Source organism: Delphinus delphis, chromosome 2, assembly GCF_949987515.2.
Source record: "Delphinus delphis chromosome 2, mDelDel1.2, whole genome shotgun sequence".
NCBI lineage: Eukaryota > Metazoa > Chordata > Mammalia > Artiodactyla > Delphinidae > Delphinus > Delphinus delphis.
The window spans coordinates 139,271,605-139,290,882 of NC_082684.1; the positions used below are offsets into that span (position 1 = coordinate 139,271,605).

Below are 19,278 nucleotides of genomic sequence, written 5' to 3' on the forward strand. Positions count from 1 at the left end.
GAAGTTCACTCACAAGCACAGTGTATGTACTGTGACAATGCCTAATAGTTAACTTTTGGTTTTAACCTATACAAAAAAAAGTATTTAGCTTTTTAAAAATATGTTATTAAATTTTACCATCAATGATTCTCAAAATGGCAGAATCCTTTAGATCCACGCTATTTAATATGGTAGCTGCTCACAACATGTGGCTAATAAATTTAAATTAATTAAACTTAAAAATGTAAAATTCAGCTCCTCGTCACACTAGCTAATTTTCAAGTGCTCAATAGTCACGTGTGTCTAGTGGCTACCATACTGCACAGTGTAGATTAATACAACGTTTCTGGTGCGCAGTGCTTCTCCAGAGGATACGCTAAACAGTCTAAAGTAAAACTCAAATGTAATCATAGTTCTTTCATTGTAGCTTCCATTACAGAGTAAAGGCTATGTTTGAAAAAATAAAAATAAATTTAGGTAATGTTTATCGACATAGAAAAAGGACCGCAAAGTAGCTTTTTCAGTGGGACCAAGGAGAAGTGTAGACAAGGCAGTCTGTGACATCTTTTACCTGACGAAGAAATAAATGGAAATAAAAGATTCAATATCTGCATAAACGCATGCAGGTTCTTGAACTTCCGGTTTTCCCTTTGACTTAGTTCTGATGAATTTATTTGTCACTGAGATGATAGTCTTTTCTTAGAGAAAACTATAAGTGGCAGGAAGAAATAATTTGGTAGCTACCTACTTCTATAACAAAGAATCAAGTTAGTAAGATCTTTACAATGACATCACCACACCAAAGAGTGATATTTACATAAATTACTGCAGGAATCTCCTACTTCACAGTTAATTGTGATTATTTCAGACCAAATTCAATATTCTAGATCTGTGTGTCTATACCTGTGTCTCTAACCCTAGATATGCTCCTGCTGCTTTGTTCAAATTAAAAGGGAGGAGGCGCTTTGAAAAAGTGAGGAGCCCCAAGATGACAAGCCAAAGTGCACTTAAACCCAGACTGTTCTAATTAGCTTAGATTTCAAAGAAATCGATTCTTCCCTTATCAGCTTATAGTCTATTTAGACAGAGACATGCACAGAGACTTTGGTTAACCAAAGCTAGACAGTGTTTCACTCAAAGAACTTAGGTTATTCCCTCTCAGCACTCCATTTTAAAATACTCTGTTGGCTTCACATGTAAGTTTGCTAAAGGACTCTCGCTTGTGGCATGTTCTCACAATACCATTTTTATACATCGACTGTCAAAATAAATAAGATGTTGTAAAGCAATTATACTCCAATAAAGATTTTTTAAAAAACAAAAAATAAATAAATTAGATGGCACCTAACAATTAGGGGTGATTTACACAAATTTCACCTGAGTCAGCGACCATTCCAGCGCCATGCTTCTATCCACTGCAGCTTCAAAAGACATTGCTACTGGGGTTCTGTTTACTGCTTGAATTTTGGGTCTAGTGAGCTTTATCTGACTAACCTATTTGGCTATAGCAAAAAATAATTCTATTCACTTAAGCAGTTTAATTTCTTTATGATGACAAAGCATTTCACAGCTTCCTATACTTTCAAGTGATAAATACTGCCCCTAACAAAAAAAGGAAAAGAAGAAACTAGGATCTTGTGCTATCACACAGATGCACACTGAACAATAATATAATTAAACCTATTTTCCCTTGATACATAAATTTCAGAGTTTCTAAGAAGACCTCATAATACATTTGGATAAGGATTTTCTAATATCAAAGGTAACTCTATAATGATCTTGTATCATTTTTTGCCCTTCCCTTGCACTACCAAAATTCCCCTTGCAAATAAACTGAGGAGCTTATAAGTTGGTGGATAATAACTAAAAAACAGGCTCTGGAGCCCTTGCATATGGTTTATGACAAATATTAAACAAAATAAATGCTGAGCTATGATCCCTGACTATGGGCATTTTCAGATACCCAACTCCGAAGTTTACTTTGTTCACATTTCAATCACACTAAAAACGTGATGAAGTTATGGAACTCATAAACAAAAATTCCACTCAGAAATGCTGAAAGACCCCTCAACCCCACTCCATCCCTTCTTTCCCAAGGCCTATTACTTACTTTTCCAAGTTCTGTAAGTGTTCTCTGACTTTCTGTACCAGTCCCAGCTTGGTGTCATTAATCACAAAATCATCACAGCGATAACTGCAAGGAAAATATTAATCAATGTGTGTAAAGAGCTTGAGGAAACCACAGTAATGAAATCAGTAAAAGGCCTGGCTACTGCCAAGATGATCACATGCCTCTGCAGGCAGTTACTGTCAGTGGTGAGTTTAAAGAGGACTTGGAATCCACAGTGGAATGCTTTTCAAGAGTCCTTTATAAAAAGCCACGTAGGCAATGAACACCAGTTTCTTTACACATTTTTATTCAAAAGCTCTTCAATTCCTCTTTCAAAAATGAAATACGCTACTACACGTGTTATATTCTTTTCAGTGGTACATAATACATGGAAAATGAAATACAAAGCACCAATTCTGTTCATGTAGCACGAGGCCTAAATCTTTAATGTGATCCTTCCCAACTCAAATTAATGGGGAGTTTGCAGGCAGGAGAGATTTAAGAGAAAAGCAGGAAAAAAGTAATTAACCTGTAGGGATATTTGAATAAAAAAACTAAAAGCCATATATTTCACACATAATTTAATTTAAATAAACTGAATTCAGATGGTTGAGAAGAATGAATCTTTTCATTCCAAGGTGTTAGAAAACAAAAACAGTGGCTACATCTTTCAGGAAACCGATAACCGCTTTGAAGAAAGACATTTAAGATGTTCCTTAAAACTGATATTGTGTGTGTGTGTTTTAGCGAGTCAATAAGCAAATAATATAAGGAATCACACATAATAAACTTTAACTTGTACATTAGCATTCAATTTTCTTCCTAGAATAAGGCCGATTTTAATAAAAACAACTTACAAGCTAGTAGCAAAATATTCTTTTGAACTGCAGCTTTGTACAAAACCACTTATTATAACTACCAAAGAATAATGACAATAACATTGCCATTCTGAGCAAACAAAAATTTTGAATGCATAGCAATTAGTAAAAATTAGGTCATCTCTAGCAGAATCCAAAAAACATTTCTTACATACCTGAAACCAGTCTATAAAAAAATTGTGAATAGGATGGGGGAAAGTAGTTTTTTAAAAAAAAGGATTACACACAAAACATGGCTTGTGTCCCTTATTCACAGAATTCAAAATGTGAGTGCTTTTGAAAACTTTAAGTAAAATATATATGTAATTATTTAACATGCCCCTTCACATTAACTGACTGCCTGTGTTGTCAAATCAAGAGTCTCTAATGTATTCTCCAAGCTCCCGTAGTCAATCCCTAACGTTTCTACAAATAGCAAAAGCTACCTTTTACATCCTAGACCGTTTCTCTATGATCAAAGTACCAGCAATGGCAGGAAAATAATTCCTTATCAGTTTTACGACAAAGACATAAAGGAATTAAATTAGTGAAAAGGTTTAATTCCTTGCTTCCTGTCAGCATAAATGTCAAGAGGGTAAGGTCTACTCTGCAAATCTGGGTTTAAGGCACTTGGTTCCTCCATGAACCTCAGGCATTCACTAAAGAATGAAATTGTATTGTTACTCTAATTCCTGCTTACATTTTCATTCTATGTTTGCATAAATATATGCATGTATTTTGGTTAAAAGAATACCCAGTGTTCAAAACAAAAATAACTCCAAATGCTAGTGTTCATCTGGGGAATGAAGTCTAAAAGCAAATTCAGATCATCTTTCATGTATTTACATGCTGCTAGAATATCTCATTGAAAAGTAAACCCCTTAGCTTCTACCAAAAAAAAAAAAAAAAAGGTTGCTTTGTTTAAAGAAACAAATTGTTTCAGATTATATGAAATAACTGATTTTTTTCTTATTAAACTAATTCTTTTTGGTGTGACATGAATTCAGCCTTTAACATTTGTTAAAGGAACGTTTTCATATATTGAAATACAGATTCATTTACGGCCTTGCTCCATTCTGAACTAAGCTGATTTAACTGGGTCTAGTTGCTTATCTCTTTGAATGTTCATTATTAAAGTGAATAAGTTTCTCTAGACTCCAGAGCTGTTCTAATGTGACTAATGCAACTGAGGAAATGCATTTTAATCTTTAAAAATTTTAATTGATATAAAATTTTATTTAACTAAAGCAGTATATATTTCCATTAAATACTTTATGGTTTTGGTAAAACTATATTTCACTTTTATTATGACATCATATAAGATGTACTGCAGTGCACAGTGTGGGTGCACATGTCATTTCTAGGATCACACATAAGCATATCACCAGTCTAGTTTATGTCAACAGAAGGTTTCAGTTATTTTTCTATGCAATAATGAAGCGCTGTAATGTGCTTGTTTGAATATTTTCTGCAGACAGTAGGAGTTACAGTGATACCTATGTAAATAGTAATTGGTAGTTAAACTGAAATACTTATTTTAATAATATAAATAAATTATTTTTCTGGGTTAAAAACAATGAAAAAAAATTTTAACTTCCAAATGAAGTTTGGAACTTTTAAAAAAAGATTACACACAAATGTGTAATTGACAACACAGGCACACTAATGAGGCAGAATCGAATGGAAAAGGTGTATCACAAATTTTATAAATAATGGCAATTATGATTTAATACAGCAGAGCCAAATTAATAAGCTGTGTAAAAAAAGTTTTAAGATAATAAAGTAGACAATATTGAGTCATTTTCAGCAAATGCATAATAATATAAGTTGCTTCTCTACAGTCAAAAAATAATCAATGCAATTTGTCACAATCAATGAAATCAGAATGAAATGTATAACGAAGAAGTTTCTTAGTGATTTTAAGGATTTGAGCTTGTAATTCTGGCAAGCTTTAAAATAGCTTGAATTCTTGCTCAAGAAAGAAAACCATTTTTAGATGGAGAGATGAAACATTAAATTATTATTTCAGTTAAGGGCGTTATGTTTTAGAATTTGAGATAAAGATCAAAAAGGATATTTTACAAAAAGTGAAAGATCTTCAGTTGATCCACCAAGCAACTGTTAGTGAATAAAAGACCTTTCTAACATTATTCAAGATCAACTCATTCAACATTTGAAAATTGTAAGTACTTTTGCTTTTCACTTTAGATGAGTTTTACAAGACAAGAGACAATGGCCAGTTAATACTTTGGGTACGTTTTGTTTCAAATGACTTCCAAATTGAAATGTCTTCATCTATTTGCAACCTTAAAAACAATCAACCGCATGTTGTAAATATTTTTTAATCTTTTACCTGTCACTTTCAGCTAGACAGGAAAAAGTTTCTATCAAGACAGACAAGGACCTGCTACGTGGGATCAAAAACCCGGATTTAATGGAATTATTTCCCTTATTTGATCCACTGCATATTAACATATTGAAAATATCTGTGCTCTAAAGTAGACTGTATCATGGATGCAGTTATTAAAATTGTTCAGTATACATGTGCAAATGCTCTGACTCATCACCAGTTTATGGAACTGTTAAAAGAAATGGAAGATAATGAATATGACTACATGTTCTTTGCCAATGTTCACTGCTTGAGTCATGGAAGAATTTTACAAAGGTTTACTGTACTGTTAACTCTAATTCAAGATTTTCTTGAAACAAAAGGAACACCTGCCAATTCTGAACAAAGAGAAAACATCACAGCATGATTTACATTTTTTCACCTATATCACAGTGCACATGAATGAGCTAAATTTAAAGATCCAAGGAGAGAATAAAAGCTAGCTTGTGACCTAGCTAGACAGGTATGAGAATTTATGTTAAAATTTAAACTATTCATAATACAAATCAATAATGACTTTACACATTTCAGTGTGAACAAATATACAGAAGATTTTAAATACGATGGCATTATGTAAGTTGTCTGCAAAATCTATAAGAAAAATTGAAGAATGCTTTGTTGATATGGACAAATTTGGAGTTGAATTTCAGTTTATATAATGGTCCTTTGAATTTGATGTTGATAATACTGAGTGGTTACAAGAGTTAGTGGATTTACTTAAATTAGATACAGTTTTGAGACTGATATGCTTTTGCTTTGGGCTCAATTATTCTAAAAAAGATGAGTCAGTCTTGTCAAAACAGATGCCAAGTATTAAACAAAATGGAGTTTTTCGGTACTTTATTCATTTATTGGAAATTTTTAATAGTGTTTGGAATCTACATTTTTAACTGCAATTTTTATGACTAAATACAGATCAAGCATTTCTGACGAAAAGTTAGCATCTGAATGGAGATGTGCTGTACATGTAAAATACATACTGGATTTTGAAGGTTTCATATTAAAAAAAGATGCACACTATGTCTAATAATTCTATATGGATTACCATGTTGACATGATAATATTTTGGATAACTGGGTTAAATAAAATATACAGTTAAAATTAGTCAACCTGTTTGTCTTTGCTTTTTTAATGTGGCTACTAGAAAATTTTAAATTACATATGTGACGAATTATTTCTCTTGCACAGCACTGCTAGCCTAGAAAATATCTAAGATACTAGCTGTTCTACTATAATACTACCCAATATTATAAAGAGGTAATAAATATAACTTTAATGAACTATAAGAAGTCAATTTTATTTTGGCTGTATTTGTTCTCACTGGCTTAAAAAATTTTAAGTTTTCACAATTGTCCTTATGGCCAAGAGTCATTTTTAGATCTTTTTACAGTCACTATGAAGGACATTTACTTCTAAGATTCTAACTTTTGTCCTGTCTGAATTCACCACACTATACAAGCGTTATTAGATGACGATGATAAAAGGAAAGCACCTGCTTCCACAGGTCAAAACGTCCAGGGGAGGGCTTCCCTGGTGGCGCAGTGGTTGAGAGTCCACCTGCCGATGCAGGGGACACGGGTTCGTGCCCCGGTCCGGGAAGATCCCACATGCCGCGGAGCGGCTGGGCCTGTGAGCCATGGCCGCTGAGCCTGCGCGTCTGGAGCCTGTACTCCGCAACGGGAGAGGCCACAGCAGTGAGAGGCCCGCGTACCGCAAAAAAAAAAAAAAAAAAAAACGTCCAGGGGCGCCTGGCACGTGGTAGAGGGTCAATAAATGTCAGCTTCCTTTTGCTGTGTAACCAGGGCTGCCTCACAGCACACCCGTCTCTAGCTGCCCCCATCCCCTGATCTGATTTCTTCTTCCTCCCTGGCCCAGAGGTGAAAAGAAAATAAGTAACAAAAGTAGGAAGTAAATAAGAATTTAAATGTTGTCTGGTTACCTTAGTCTTTAGCTGAGACGCTGCTTTCAAACTGGAAACTATCCCACTAATACTGATATTAAAAAGTCCCAAGGCAATAAGAAGGATTTAAAGTAAACAAGTTCTAAAAATCTCTTCCTGGTTTACAATTGTGTTGAAGGTATTAGGTCAGTATTATGCTTACCTCTAACACCTGAAAAACAAATAAAATTTAGCCACTATTCTTAGTTTTCCCTTCAAGGAGATTACACCAGAATAAGTACAAAAAAGTGCATAACTTGTAGGATGTGTTTCAAAGCTTCTAGATTGCTCCTCTGAAACTTGGAATGCATTTCCCATTTTGAAATAAATATTGTTATACAATATGGTTAAATGTTGCAAGGTGAAAATACACCTGGTTCCCAAAACGTAACTGAAATAATATAAAAAGTTCTACTCCTCTTTTTCATCTTTCTACTGAGAAACTGGAGCTGAGGTCCAGGTTTTGGCATCTTTTCATATAAATAGGACTTCACATGTCTAGCAAACAAAAGTCAGGAACTACCTATATTACACAACCAACTTTTAGGCTATTATATTAACACTTAAGCAAGTTTAAATTTCGTGATGTTAGGTGATTCTTCAAGTAAAGATGAGCTCTACCTCTAACAGACTACTTGTCAGACAAGGAAAACGTTTACTTCTGTATTTACTAAAAAGAAAGAACTGTTTAAGGAAATTTAAGTAAACTGAACACTAAAGACAAAAAAATAATACTTAGAAGTCATATCAGGCAACATATTAGAGATGTTAGATAAGGAAATCAGATATAAAAAGGCAGGGAAGGAGAAGGTACTGGTATCTTTCTCTACTTCTAACACCTCGAGGCAAAGTATACTATCATCTTAGCTATGTAAAAATTAGTCTCAAACCAAATTCCTTGAACCAAATATGACACTAAAGTAGTTTTAAAGTACTTCAAGCCAATAGTTAATAAACTGTTAAATGTAGAGTAGGGTATTATATATATACTGCTGTTCAGAGCAGAAGATACACAATTAATTTTATTACCTTGCACTGAGAGAACATGTAGCAGGTAAATTTTCATAAGAAATACCAATTATTTATACTACTATTATACTTTGGTAAAAAACTGATAATATCACAGCTCAAGTTATTTCAAATTCTGCTTATTCCAATAAATAGCATTTTCTCAGCATTATATAATTTGAAAGCAGAAATAATTTGTTCTTTTCTAATACTTATACCAACAATTTATTCTGTCTTATTTCAATGGATAGAACTGCCAAAGCAATGTTTAATAATAGTGACGATGATGTAAATGATGATAGGAAGTATTTGTCTCGTTTCTGATGTTAATGGAAATAGCTTTAGTATTTCATTAATTTTGCATATGTTGTTTGCTTTCTTTGGGGGGAACTATCATATTTTAATAGTTTCCTTTTATTTCAATGTTATTAGTTTTTTAAAAATCAGAAATGGCTTATTTATAAATGTATTTTTGCTTCTAATGATACAATCATCTGGGATTCCCTTTAAAATGAATATGTTGGCAGACTAGTGAAATTAACTCAGTAATTATATAATTTTTCTTTTTGACACATTTTACTGGATTAGATTTGCTTTAAGTTATACTTATTTACAACTATTTTAGTTAGTGAAATTGACTTATTTTCTTTTTGGAGTTTCTATCAGATTTTTGTCTTAAGGTTTTTAAAGTTTCATAATATTAATATACTCAATGTTAAATTTTAAGTGTGAGGCTACACTGTCTGATATAGTAGCTACCAGTACATGTCGCAATTTAAACATAATCATTAAAATAAAATAAAACATTCAATTCCTCAGTCCCACTAGCCACTTTTAATTGCTCAACTGCTACCATATTATATGGTGCAGGTGTCACACTCAAAACAAAGAAAATCTCTCTCTCTCTTTCTCAGCTTTAAAATTCTAAAGCTTTTTCCATTCCTGTTGTAAGTGCTATTGAAGCTACCCAAGTCATAAGTCTCCACATCATATTCTTGAAGCACTAAGACAATATTCCCAGACCAAATCATTCTTCACCCACGTGAAACAAGAAGCAATCATCATACAAACGAACCTGAAATTTTTTACGCAACAGTAAAGGAACAAGTCCTTTAATCTACTGGCTATAAGGCAATCTTTATACAGTAAGTCATGTATAATACTAATACCAAAGAAACAAAATCAAAAAACTTTAATGCAAAAAGTACCCCTCTCAAGAAAGGGCAATGGCAAATCGATCATTAAGTTTTAAATTCCTTTTCATTCCCTTGTATAATAGATAACATCATAATACGACACCTAGAGTAAACTTTGACATCCAGCTTTATTATAAATGACAGATATAGTTACAGAAAACAAAAAACCAAAGAAAACAAAAAAAGCTGGTATTCCAGTGACTTCATCTATTTCAAACCAAGAAAAGTTAAATCCAAAGAACTCTTTTAGAAAGCAAGCTTATTTTTAAATTCTCTTTTATTCAATTCTAATGCGCGGCCATCAACTAAGCCAATTTTGGAAAATTAGAATACTTGCAGAGAAAACTCATTTCCTTTGTTAAAAGCAGAAAAGTACCAGCTTATTAAGAAGGAGCCTTTTGTTTTCAGACCACATGCTAAAAAGTTTCTTTTTAATAAAACTTCAAAATACTGTTTTTAAATCAACAAAATTCTTCCTGTTCTCTAATCTTTACAACACTGAAAATTTGTGCCCCAAAAGTTTATAAGGATAGTCAACAAAAGATCTTCCCCTTTTTAATTTTAAATCACAACTGCCTTTGAAAATGATTCAGCATCCATTTAAACCCACAAATAAAAGCTTTATTTTTATTAGTTTTAATTAAAACTGCTATTTATTATAGGTGTTTAAAATCTAAAATACAAGTCTTTCTTCTAGACAAATGAATTGACTCACATTTCATAATATTTCTTTGTTTGAAGGAGTGCTTTAAAACACTACTCTACCAGGAAGGAAAAATTCTAGTAATTTAGTTTTAATACTCCTTTCATACTTTTGAATTCTCAGAAATTCAGCTATTGTTGATAAGTTGACAAGACTATGTCAGATGTCAAAAGTTATATGTTCAGTATTTTAAATCTATTAACTCCAAATGTCTATCTACATAATAAGTCAAATAAAAGTTCCTAATTTTAGGGCTTCCCTGGTGGCGCAGTGGTTGAGAGTCCGCCTGCCGATGCAGAGGACACGGGTTCGTTCCCTGGTCCAGGAAGATCCCACGTGCCGCGGAGCGGCTGGGCCCGTGAGCCATGGCCACTGAGCCTGCGCGTCCGGAGCCTGTGCTCCGCAACGAGAGAGGCCACAACAGTGAGAGGCCCGCGTACCGCAAAAATAATAATAAAAAAAAAAGTTCCTAATTTTAATCTTTGTTTCTTCTCAATCAATTTTACTCTTTTTTTTGATACAATAATGTATACCACATACAATTCCATTTGTATTAACTGGGGGAGGGAATTTGGGGTAGGAGGAAAGGAAATATTACTGAACACACACACAATAATCTGAACACCTGCCCTTGTGTGAAAATCTTAAGATTTTCATTTTTATTAAAATCTTCATTTGTCTCCTAAAGGAGTGTGTTTGTGTCAAACCAAAATGATTCTCTCCCTCTTTTGAAATAATGACCCGTTTTATGTTCTGCTTGGTTAATATGTGCTTCTCCTGAACGCCCAGTTTATATCAGAAGTGAAAGGACCTGCTCTGCAAGGGTGTCCCTCTCGGGAGGTAAATGGAATAGCTCACATAGGCTGTGATTTGAGTCTTTTTCAGGAAAAGGGTTCTGCAGCTCTTCAGTCCTCCAAAAGTATCAGGAGGGCACAATAGTATAGATTTGGTATAACCTTCCCCATTTTTGGAAAATAGTTAACAAAATTCAGTCTTTCAAACATCTACTGCTTACTCGGCACCAGACACTGAGTACTGTGGACAATACAAAGATCTGACATGGTTCCTGCAGTCCCCAAGGACATTTACAAATAACTAACATGCAGCAGGAAATTATAAGTATCCCAAGGACTGTGAGTTTAGGGGAGATTACATCCAGCTACAGTTGGAGTTACTTGGGGGAGGGGGGGAGTGCTCAATGATAACCTCATAAAGGATATGCAAAGACAGGACAAAGGCAGGGACTCTTGGAAAAGGGAAAGTAAGGATAGAAAAACTGTAAGCCTCGGAGCATGTTTCAACTTCTTCAGAGGACAGAGCACATGGAAAAGCCGCCTTAACATTAGCTATAGTCAAAATAGTTTGACTACAAGCATAATAATTAATAATCAAATAGGTTAAACCTAACACACCTCTAAAGTAAACCAATTAGTGTAACCACAAGAAATTTATATACAAGGAAAATCTACAAACTGAAGTGAAATTACTAAGGTGCACTGGAAAATAACACACACACACACCACATACAGAAGAAGAAATCCTTTTTTGTTTCTTAATCATAGTGAGGTGTGGGGAAAATGTTAATTTAAACTACAGCTTCATCAGCTTACTACTAGCACAGTTTCCTTTTAGGCTGTCAGTATAATGCTACAGGATGATTCCCTGGCATTTTGTTCTAAACCCACAAATGAGATGGTTATGTGACCAGCTGCAGCTCCCTTCCTGCATTTCAGAAGCTCTCGGAGTCCACACACTTGCGGCTCTGTATAACTTCACACACAAGACTGGCAACTGGCCAAGAAACCCCTGCCACGGTGTATATTCCCCCAAGGTCCAAGATCTGCCATTTAATTCCAATTCAGCCGTGAAATGACTTGTACTTTAGCATACTATACCAATATAAAGCAAATTAAATTCCAGTCCTAGTTAATAAAGGTATTCCTCTAAAATGCAATATACAAAGACATTAAAGTATATAGTCTATATTTTTAAAGAGACCTACGAATATAATTCCACTCCATTAGGAAAATTCCAAGATAATTCTTTAAATTTCCTCAAAGAGTTACTATTTCCTCATAATCTTACCAACAGTGAGAAAACCCACTGCACACAGAGATTTAATTGTATTTCCAAATTTCCCCATTAAATATTTCATGCACATTGCTAACTAAAAATCAAGAAGAATGAATGTTTTCAACATCTGGTGCATACAGGTTGACATGACTTGCAATGATGACTGTGAGACAGATACCTCAAGAATGATCTTAATTCCTGCTGTTTAAAGAGAAATACTTACAACCTTACAGAAACACATGGTTCTGTCAATTAGATAGCTGTGTCATTCTAGTATATAAGTGTCCTCAGGGAAAGGGGGGGAAACTAATGAAAACACTTTAACAGCTTGGCTAATACTTAATTTTTGTAGGAAGGGGTGTTTTATGAGAGCAAATAATAATAAACTCAGCACTAGGCTCAGAAAATCTTCCCAAGATTTTCACTTTTACTGATGTCTTCATGTACCTCTAGCTTGTCTCTCTTCCATGTCCGGACATCTTCCACACAAAGGATCACTGAAATACTAGTGATCTACAGGACTAAACCTTACAATGTTTTATTCAATAGCCACAGTGTAATAATGTTAAACCTGTAAAAATGTAAACTTGGTAGGCCACTGACCTTTTTTTCTTCCTTTTGATGGGACACCTTTCTACAATACAATAAGCAGCTAAGGACAATGTAGAAAGGATTAGCACACAACTTCAGTAGAAAGTGTGAATCAAAAGCAATATTTGGACTTTAAATCCCCATCCCTGCCCACTATTGCCTTCATGTAACATTCGAGGGCTATATGGCAAAAACAAAAACAAAAATAAAAGGGCTCCTTTAAATGGCTTTTTTTTTTCCTTTCAATGTCAGAAACTTTTTGAATTCAGTAAAATGATTAAAACCATAAAGAATTATTCATAATTTACTAGGCAAGGAAAGAAATTTGCTTCACGCCAAAGTTAAAACTGTAAAATACACTGACTCTGAGCATACCGAATGGATATGGACTGTTAAACATCACTTGTAACCTGAATAACCTGTTCAAAGTAGTCAGAAAAATTCTTACTTTATTGTCGTTTACATGAAACAGACATGTATAGTATATTACAAAGACAGAACAGGGCCTCCAATACCCTTTTAAAGGATGTGACACTTAAAAAAAAATTAGCTTGAAAGGCTACACACAAAATTCTTGATGTTTATCTACAGAGTAGAAGAGGAGAGTGGAACTGTGTTGGGACAGGGGAGACTGTCAAAATAATTTTTTAAACAAAGAAGTTAAAGATTATATAACAAAACCTTAACTGGACAGTAGGAATGTGGGTTTTTATCATATTATAATAATATTATCATATTATTCTTCAATTAAAAACAAAAAAAGAAAAGGAATTATAATGAACAACAACAAATACTTTTCATTTCCCTGAAGCTTAGAGGGATGGGAAAGAAGAGGAGACCTAGAGGTTGAAAGGGCAATTTAAATTTACATCTGAATGAATAAGGACAAGCATTCCTGATAGCCCCCAGTCCTCTGCAAATTCCAACAGGACTAAAAGGCAGTAATGGCAGTCCCCACTGGCTTAGAGACTGGGGGGAGGGGAAAGAGTGAGGAAGACGAGAAAACGCCTGCACACACATAGTAAACGAATGGCATTTTCAGATAATATTAATACTTACCAGTATGTACTGTAGCTACTGCAATCCATACACACTGTGTGCTGAGCTTTTTCTTGCTTTTCTGATTTCTTATGGTTGGTTAAGGGTATTTGTGCATCTTCATAATGTTTTTTTGCATGGCCATTCACATACCTTACAAAAATCAAATGAAAATGTATTTTCATCTAAATATTGCTTGGGAAGTTAAAGTAGCAGGAGATGATAATAAAATTAGATGGTTATCAAATCAGAATAAGAAAGAATTCCTTCTAATAAAGAGCATTCAATCCTGTAAGAGCATTCATCACTTAGTGATTTATTAAGCTGAGTACTTAAAATATGCTTTTTTGCAATCAAATACAGTCAACTTATTATTGTACACAAGACTAGAACCAGGCAAGGAAAGGTGTTATCTATGCAAACCAGTTTCAATACCATTGAGATTATCACTTATCAACTCCTTTGCTGATAATTTTGCTATATAGCCTTTTTCTTTTTTTTAAGTTTTCTTAGGCTGCTAACTCCCAACTCAGCTATTATCAAAGACAAGCTTTGCAAACTAAATTACTCAATCACTGCCCACAGGGCCATAGGCTCTGCTTAGGTTGCTGCTTAATATAAAACATGAGAGTCAGATATGGAAACAGGATAATCTCCCATCTCTTTCTCATCAATATGGCTTCATATTTTTCATTTGAATGCCTGAATAATCACTCCACTAATATGGAAATAGGTTTGTTTAAAAGAAATCCAAACAAAACAGAAATTATCTTAAGCTTATATAAACTGTAATTTCTTACTACATGGGCAAAGATAATCAAAGGCTGACTACAGTCAGAAAAATTTTCTAACACTTTCCAACTCAGATTTAATAAATCATTTTATCACAAAAAGCAAAATGAAACTGACATAAGGGTTCATCTACACCTTCACCTAAATACTGTACAACGCCATAACTGACCACTACTTGAAGACCCTCATAAAACAAAAACGTCCCAGTTCCTAGAAAGCTGCCAATTTATAGAAGGTAAGGCCTAATTGTAAACTCAGAACAGTCAAAACAAATGTCGGTTAAATAGTGCCAAAGTAAACCTTCTCAGAGAGTTAAGGTGACATTTTTGTCATGATGTGCCTTAACTGTACAAGGAGCAACACTTACCTTGGGGAAAGTAGGATAGTTTGTGATAAGTAAGGAGGATCAACTCCAAGCCTGGCCTCTCTACCCCAGGAAACCTGGAAGCATCAGAGGCACTACTAACCTCAACTCAGAGTTTGATCACGTTTTCCCCCCTTTTTCTCACTGTAATAAACATAACCAAGACTTGTGTGTAGGGTCTTCTGTTCACAAAAGTGGACTAAACTGAATTTTTAATTCCATTGTATATATGGCTGAGTTAAAATAAAAATAATGATTAAGAGTATAATCTCAGGGCTTCCCTGGTGGCACAGTGGTTAAGAGTCTGCCTGCCGATGCAGGGGACACGGGTTCGTGCCCCGGTCCGGGAAGATCCCACATGCCGTGGAGCGGCTGGGCCCGTGAGCCATGGCCGCTGAGGCTGCGCATCCGGAGCCTGTGCTCCGCAATGGAAGAGGCCACAACAATGAGAGGCCCGTGTACCGCCAAAAAAAAAAAAAAAAAAAGGTATAAACTCAAAAATTAGACAGCCTGGGTTTTAGCAGGCGTTATCACATAATGGCCTGGTAAGCTTGGGTGAGTTACTTAATCTCTCTACTTCTGTTTTCTCATCGATAAAACAGAGATAATAGTACTTATATCTCCTGGGTTGTTAGGTGATTAAATAATCCATGGCTCAGAATGCATGAATGAATGAATAGTACATATAGTTCCTTTAGCCACCATACTGTAGCCTCCAAATGTACTAGATATTTCCATGGTTACTGTAATAAATGTCAGTGATAAAGTAAGAAGTGTATTACTGCTAACATTAAGATTAGCAATGTTTTGGCTAATATTCAAATACATGTCAGAAGTTAACAGTCATGTATAAACTACCACATAAAAATAAATATTTCCCTCATCTAGTTTTAGATTTTAACCAATTTGGTCTAAAAAGGAAAAGTGTCCATATACATGTCACAGATTTTTTAACAACAATCACAAAAAATAGGAAAAATAAAAGGGATGGTGTCATGAAGACCAATACAATATATAACTCAAATATACTACTGATAAAGTACATTTCCTAGTTTGAAAGAATATTCCGTTTAAGACTCCCCTAAAGACAAGTGGTCTAAATTACTGAGAAAATCGTCATTCTTGGCAATCAACACCCAGGATTACATGGCAAAAGAAAATTAGCCAATCATCCAACCATTTGGATCTATGTAAAATGAAGATCCAAATGCAGGTTACTCTCATTATCTGTGTAATCTACTTAATTATATTTCTCTGAAACCATGTCAGATTTCCAAATTTAAGATTGCTTACAATTGGAAACATACTACCTACAGAGCCTAGAAAATTTTCAATTTATTTTTCCAATACCTACTTAGAGAACTGTTTGTTGCTTGCTGTTAAGAACACTAATGTCTCCACTTTTTGAGAGTATGTCAGGTCTTTTTGTTGACATATGACCTTCCAGATTTAGGCTGTAAAGCACTATGAGACGACTGGAGGATAGAACTATATAAATTTTATTGCATTATAATTCTCACCTCTCAAAATCTAGGAGAGGAATCTGTCTCTTCAAGTGCAGAATTTAAGTGCTTCTACTTTTCTTCTTTTTTAAAAAAAATGTTATCTGTACAAAGTATTTTCAGGTTCCCCAAATCCTAGAGATTTCAAAACCACAATAACCACAATTAAGATATGCAGTTAACATTTTCCAAAAGTACTCTTAAGTGTACATGGAAAAATAGACTCAATTCCAGGACTGAAAATGTGAAAAATCAAAAGTTAACTGAACAAAGATGCTCTCTTCATGCAATGAGGGTTTACGAGTAACGATGGGGAAACTGTCCAAATAAATACAATATAGATTTCAGCCTGTGTGACTCAGTATGATTTCCCACCTCCTTGCTGCTAAGCTACTAACTTCTGAAGTAAATTCAAAGCAGATTTTCTAAGCTAAAAGAGCCACAGAAATAAATGTGCTACTACCAGACACACAAAGTTTGATATTTATTTGAGTTTGTGCTAGAAGAAAGAGTTACTAAAGTATTTAAGTAACATCATTTTGAAGCCAAGAACTGGGAGGAAATGCTCAGGCTTGAACTGGGTTTGGGAGTGTTAAGTTCCTAGAATGCAAAAATGTCTTAACGGAACAATGATATATTTGGTACATCTTAGCATAAATAATGAACTCCACAGTGAGACCATTTTTGAGGGAATTCCTTTATCTGTTTTGTTTTCAGAAGAATGATGTGATATCTGGGATTTGATTCAAAAGTCAATAAAGGTAGGGAAGAGTAGGTAACAGGTGAAACAAAATTGGCCACGTGTCAATCAAATATTACTAGTAGATTGTCTTGATCATCAAATTAATTCTTCTGAGTATCAATAGAAAGGGGTTTTCCCCCCTAGATTTTCCTCAGTTCCATCACTGAACAAAGGGATTCTATTAGGAGAGGGAAGAAGCCCTACAGAGAATTACGTACACGCTATAATTAAACAACGGTGCTTAATAAATCCAAATCAATAAAACTTTGACATAAAGCTTAAAGGTAAACTGAAAAAAGCAAGGTGGGTAGTGAAGTAATAAGCATGTCACCTACCTTCCACAGTGGACACTTGAACAAGTCAAACAGACCCAGGGGCTTTTGTTGGACCGGCACACTAATAAAAAGAAAAATACACAATATGCCAATTGTATCACGTTATTTCCCAGTTTCTCCCCTAATCTGTAATACCACATCCTGTGATTAAGTTACAAATTCCATGGCTGCTTAGGTGTACTGAAATCACAAATCCTTGCTTTGTGAGTGCATTTACACAAAACGGCTGCCTAATTAACGTTATACTGAAAGAATCTAAACGCATGTCCACAACAACTGCTCATATTAATTGCGGACTCAACTCAAATAGTTTAACCACAGGTTAAACACTTTTCTCCTTTATTACTTATTCCTTTTTTTTTTTTTCAACAGTCTCTGACAAGTTAAGGACAGTCTATTTTCTCATCAAAAGCTTTTTTAAGGGAATTCCCTGGCAGTCCAGTGGTTAAGACTCCACGTTCCCAATGCAGGGGGCACGGGTTCCATCCCTGGTTGGGGAACTAAGATCCCACATGCCGCATGGCGCAGCCAAAAAATAAATAAAAAGACAAAACATTAAAAAAAAAAAAAGATTTTATAAAAACCATTTTTAAGTCTAATTTTTAAATCACATGTCTTTACCATACAGATCATATTATACTAGTATAAATGACAACTCTTTTAGTTTACTTAGTGAGAGGCATAACCTAAGGATACAATTCGGAAGACTAAGCCCAGTTCTTCCCAAATTAATGTCTCAAATGCATTAAATATAATTCTAAATATGATAACTGCATGTAGTTCTTGCTGAGGGTATAATCAGGACATTAATTACTTTAGTTTGAGTAATATGGGGACGCGGCAGGCAAAAAGGGGTATGAAAACTTCTAAAATACTGATTACAATCTTGCTTGCTGTTTACTTATTCAATTTTAAGCCCAATAAACATAACAATGATTTTAAAAGGGAAGGGATATAAAAATCACCTGGAACAAGCTTTTTCAAAACACATATGTTCTACTCAGGCAGAGACATCTACACTGGGGTGGGTACAGAAGGACAAAAGAACATGTCTATTTTGACAAAAGCAACTTCCCAGGTGACTCCCTAGTACAACCACTTGAGAACCACTAGTCAGCCTCCTAGGGGCCATGAGAGGGGCACCGCAGCACATCCACACACTCAGGATTATAATAAGTCCACTGCCTGGCACACAGTATATGCTCAATGAACAGTTGTTGAAACAACGTTTAAATTTCTTAGTTTAAGACACCAAGCTCTTCCAAGATCTGATCCCTACTATGTTATATTGGTCCTGTCTAATCATACATCACAATCGGCCTTTCTCATTGTTAAGAAAAATTAGCCAAAACTGGAAATAAAGTGAATCAAGAACTATAAGCCCTTTCAATGTATAATAAAACACATTGTATCATGAATATCCCAAAGATATTTCATTATAATACCATTGTCTGACCTGCTGTTTACTATTGATTAGGACCCAAATTCTATGAAGTTACAAGTGAACTTGTAGATTTTTATTTGGTAGAGATAATATCTGTCTGGCAGACTCCAAGGTCTATGGTTTTATTACCCTGCAGGACATTAATGGGTTTTATATCTAGCCTAGCAATTTACTTCAACATTCATTCTTCAGTGTCTGCATTCACTCAATTCCTCA

At 34.5% G+C, this 19,278-nt stretch overlaps 1 protein-coding gene and 1 long non-coding RNA gene across 5 annotated transcripts in view; one reads left to right on the plus strand and one right to left on the minus strand.

Moving 5' to 3' along the window:
* Positions 1–6,895, plus strand: part of LOC132420934 (uncharacterized) — a 61,295-nt gene extending 54,400 nt beyond the window's left edge. The window contains exon 3 of the long non-coding RNA XR_009518471.1: positions 5,317–6,895. This is a non-coding gene — a long non-coding RNA (uncharacterized lncRNA). The remainder of the gene's footprint in view (positions 1–5,316) is intronic.
* USP3 (ubiquitin specific peptidase 3) overlaps positions 1–19,278 on the minus strand; it is a 211,991-nt gene that overhangs the window by 45,602 nt on the left and 147,111 nt on the right. For 3 of the 4 annotated variants that reach the window (XM_060005816.1, XM_060005817.1, XM_060005815.1), the window contains 3 exons: positions 17,619–17,679; positions 13,905–14,036; positions 2,090–2,173 (listed from right to left, as the gene is read on the minus strand). In XM_060005816.1, the coding sequence (XP_059861799.1) occupies positions 2,090–2,173; positions 13,905–13,933 (113 nt within the window). In that variant the 5' untranslated portion in view covers positions 13,934–14,036; positions 17,619–17,679. Of the gene's footprint in view, positions 1–2,089; positions 2,174–13,904; positions 14,037–16,559; positions 17,412–17,618; positions 17,680–19,278 lie in introns of those variants that run through there. The other variant, XM_060005818.1, reaches the window with a different exon arrangement.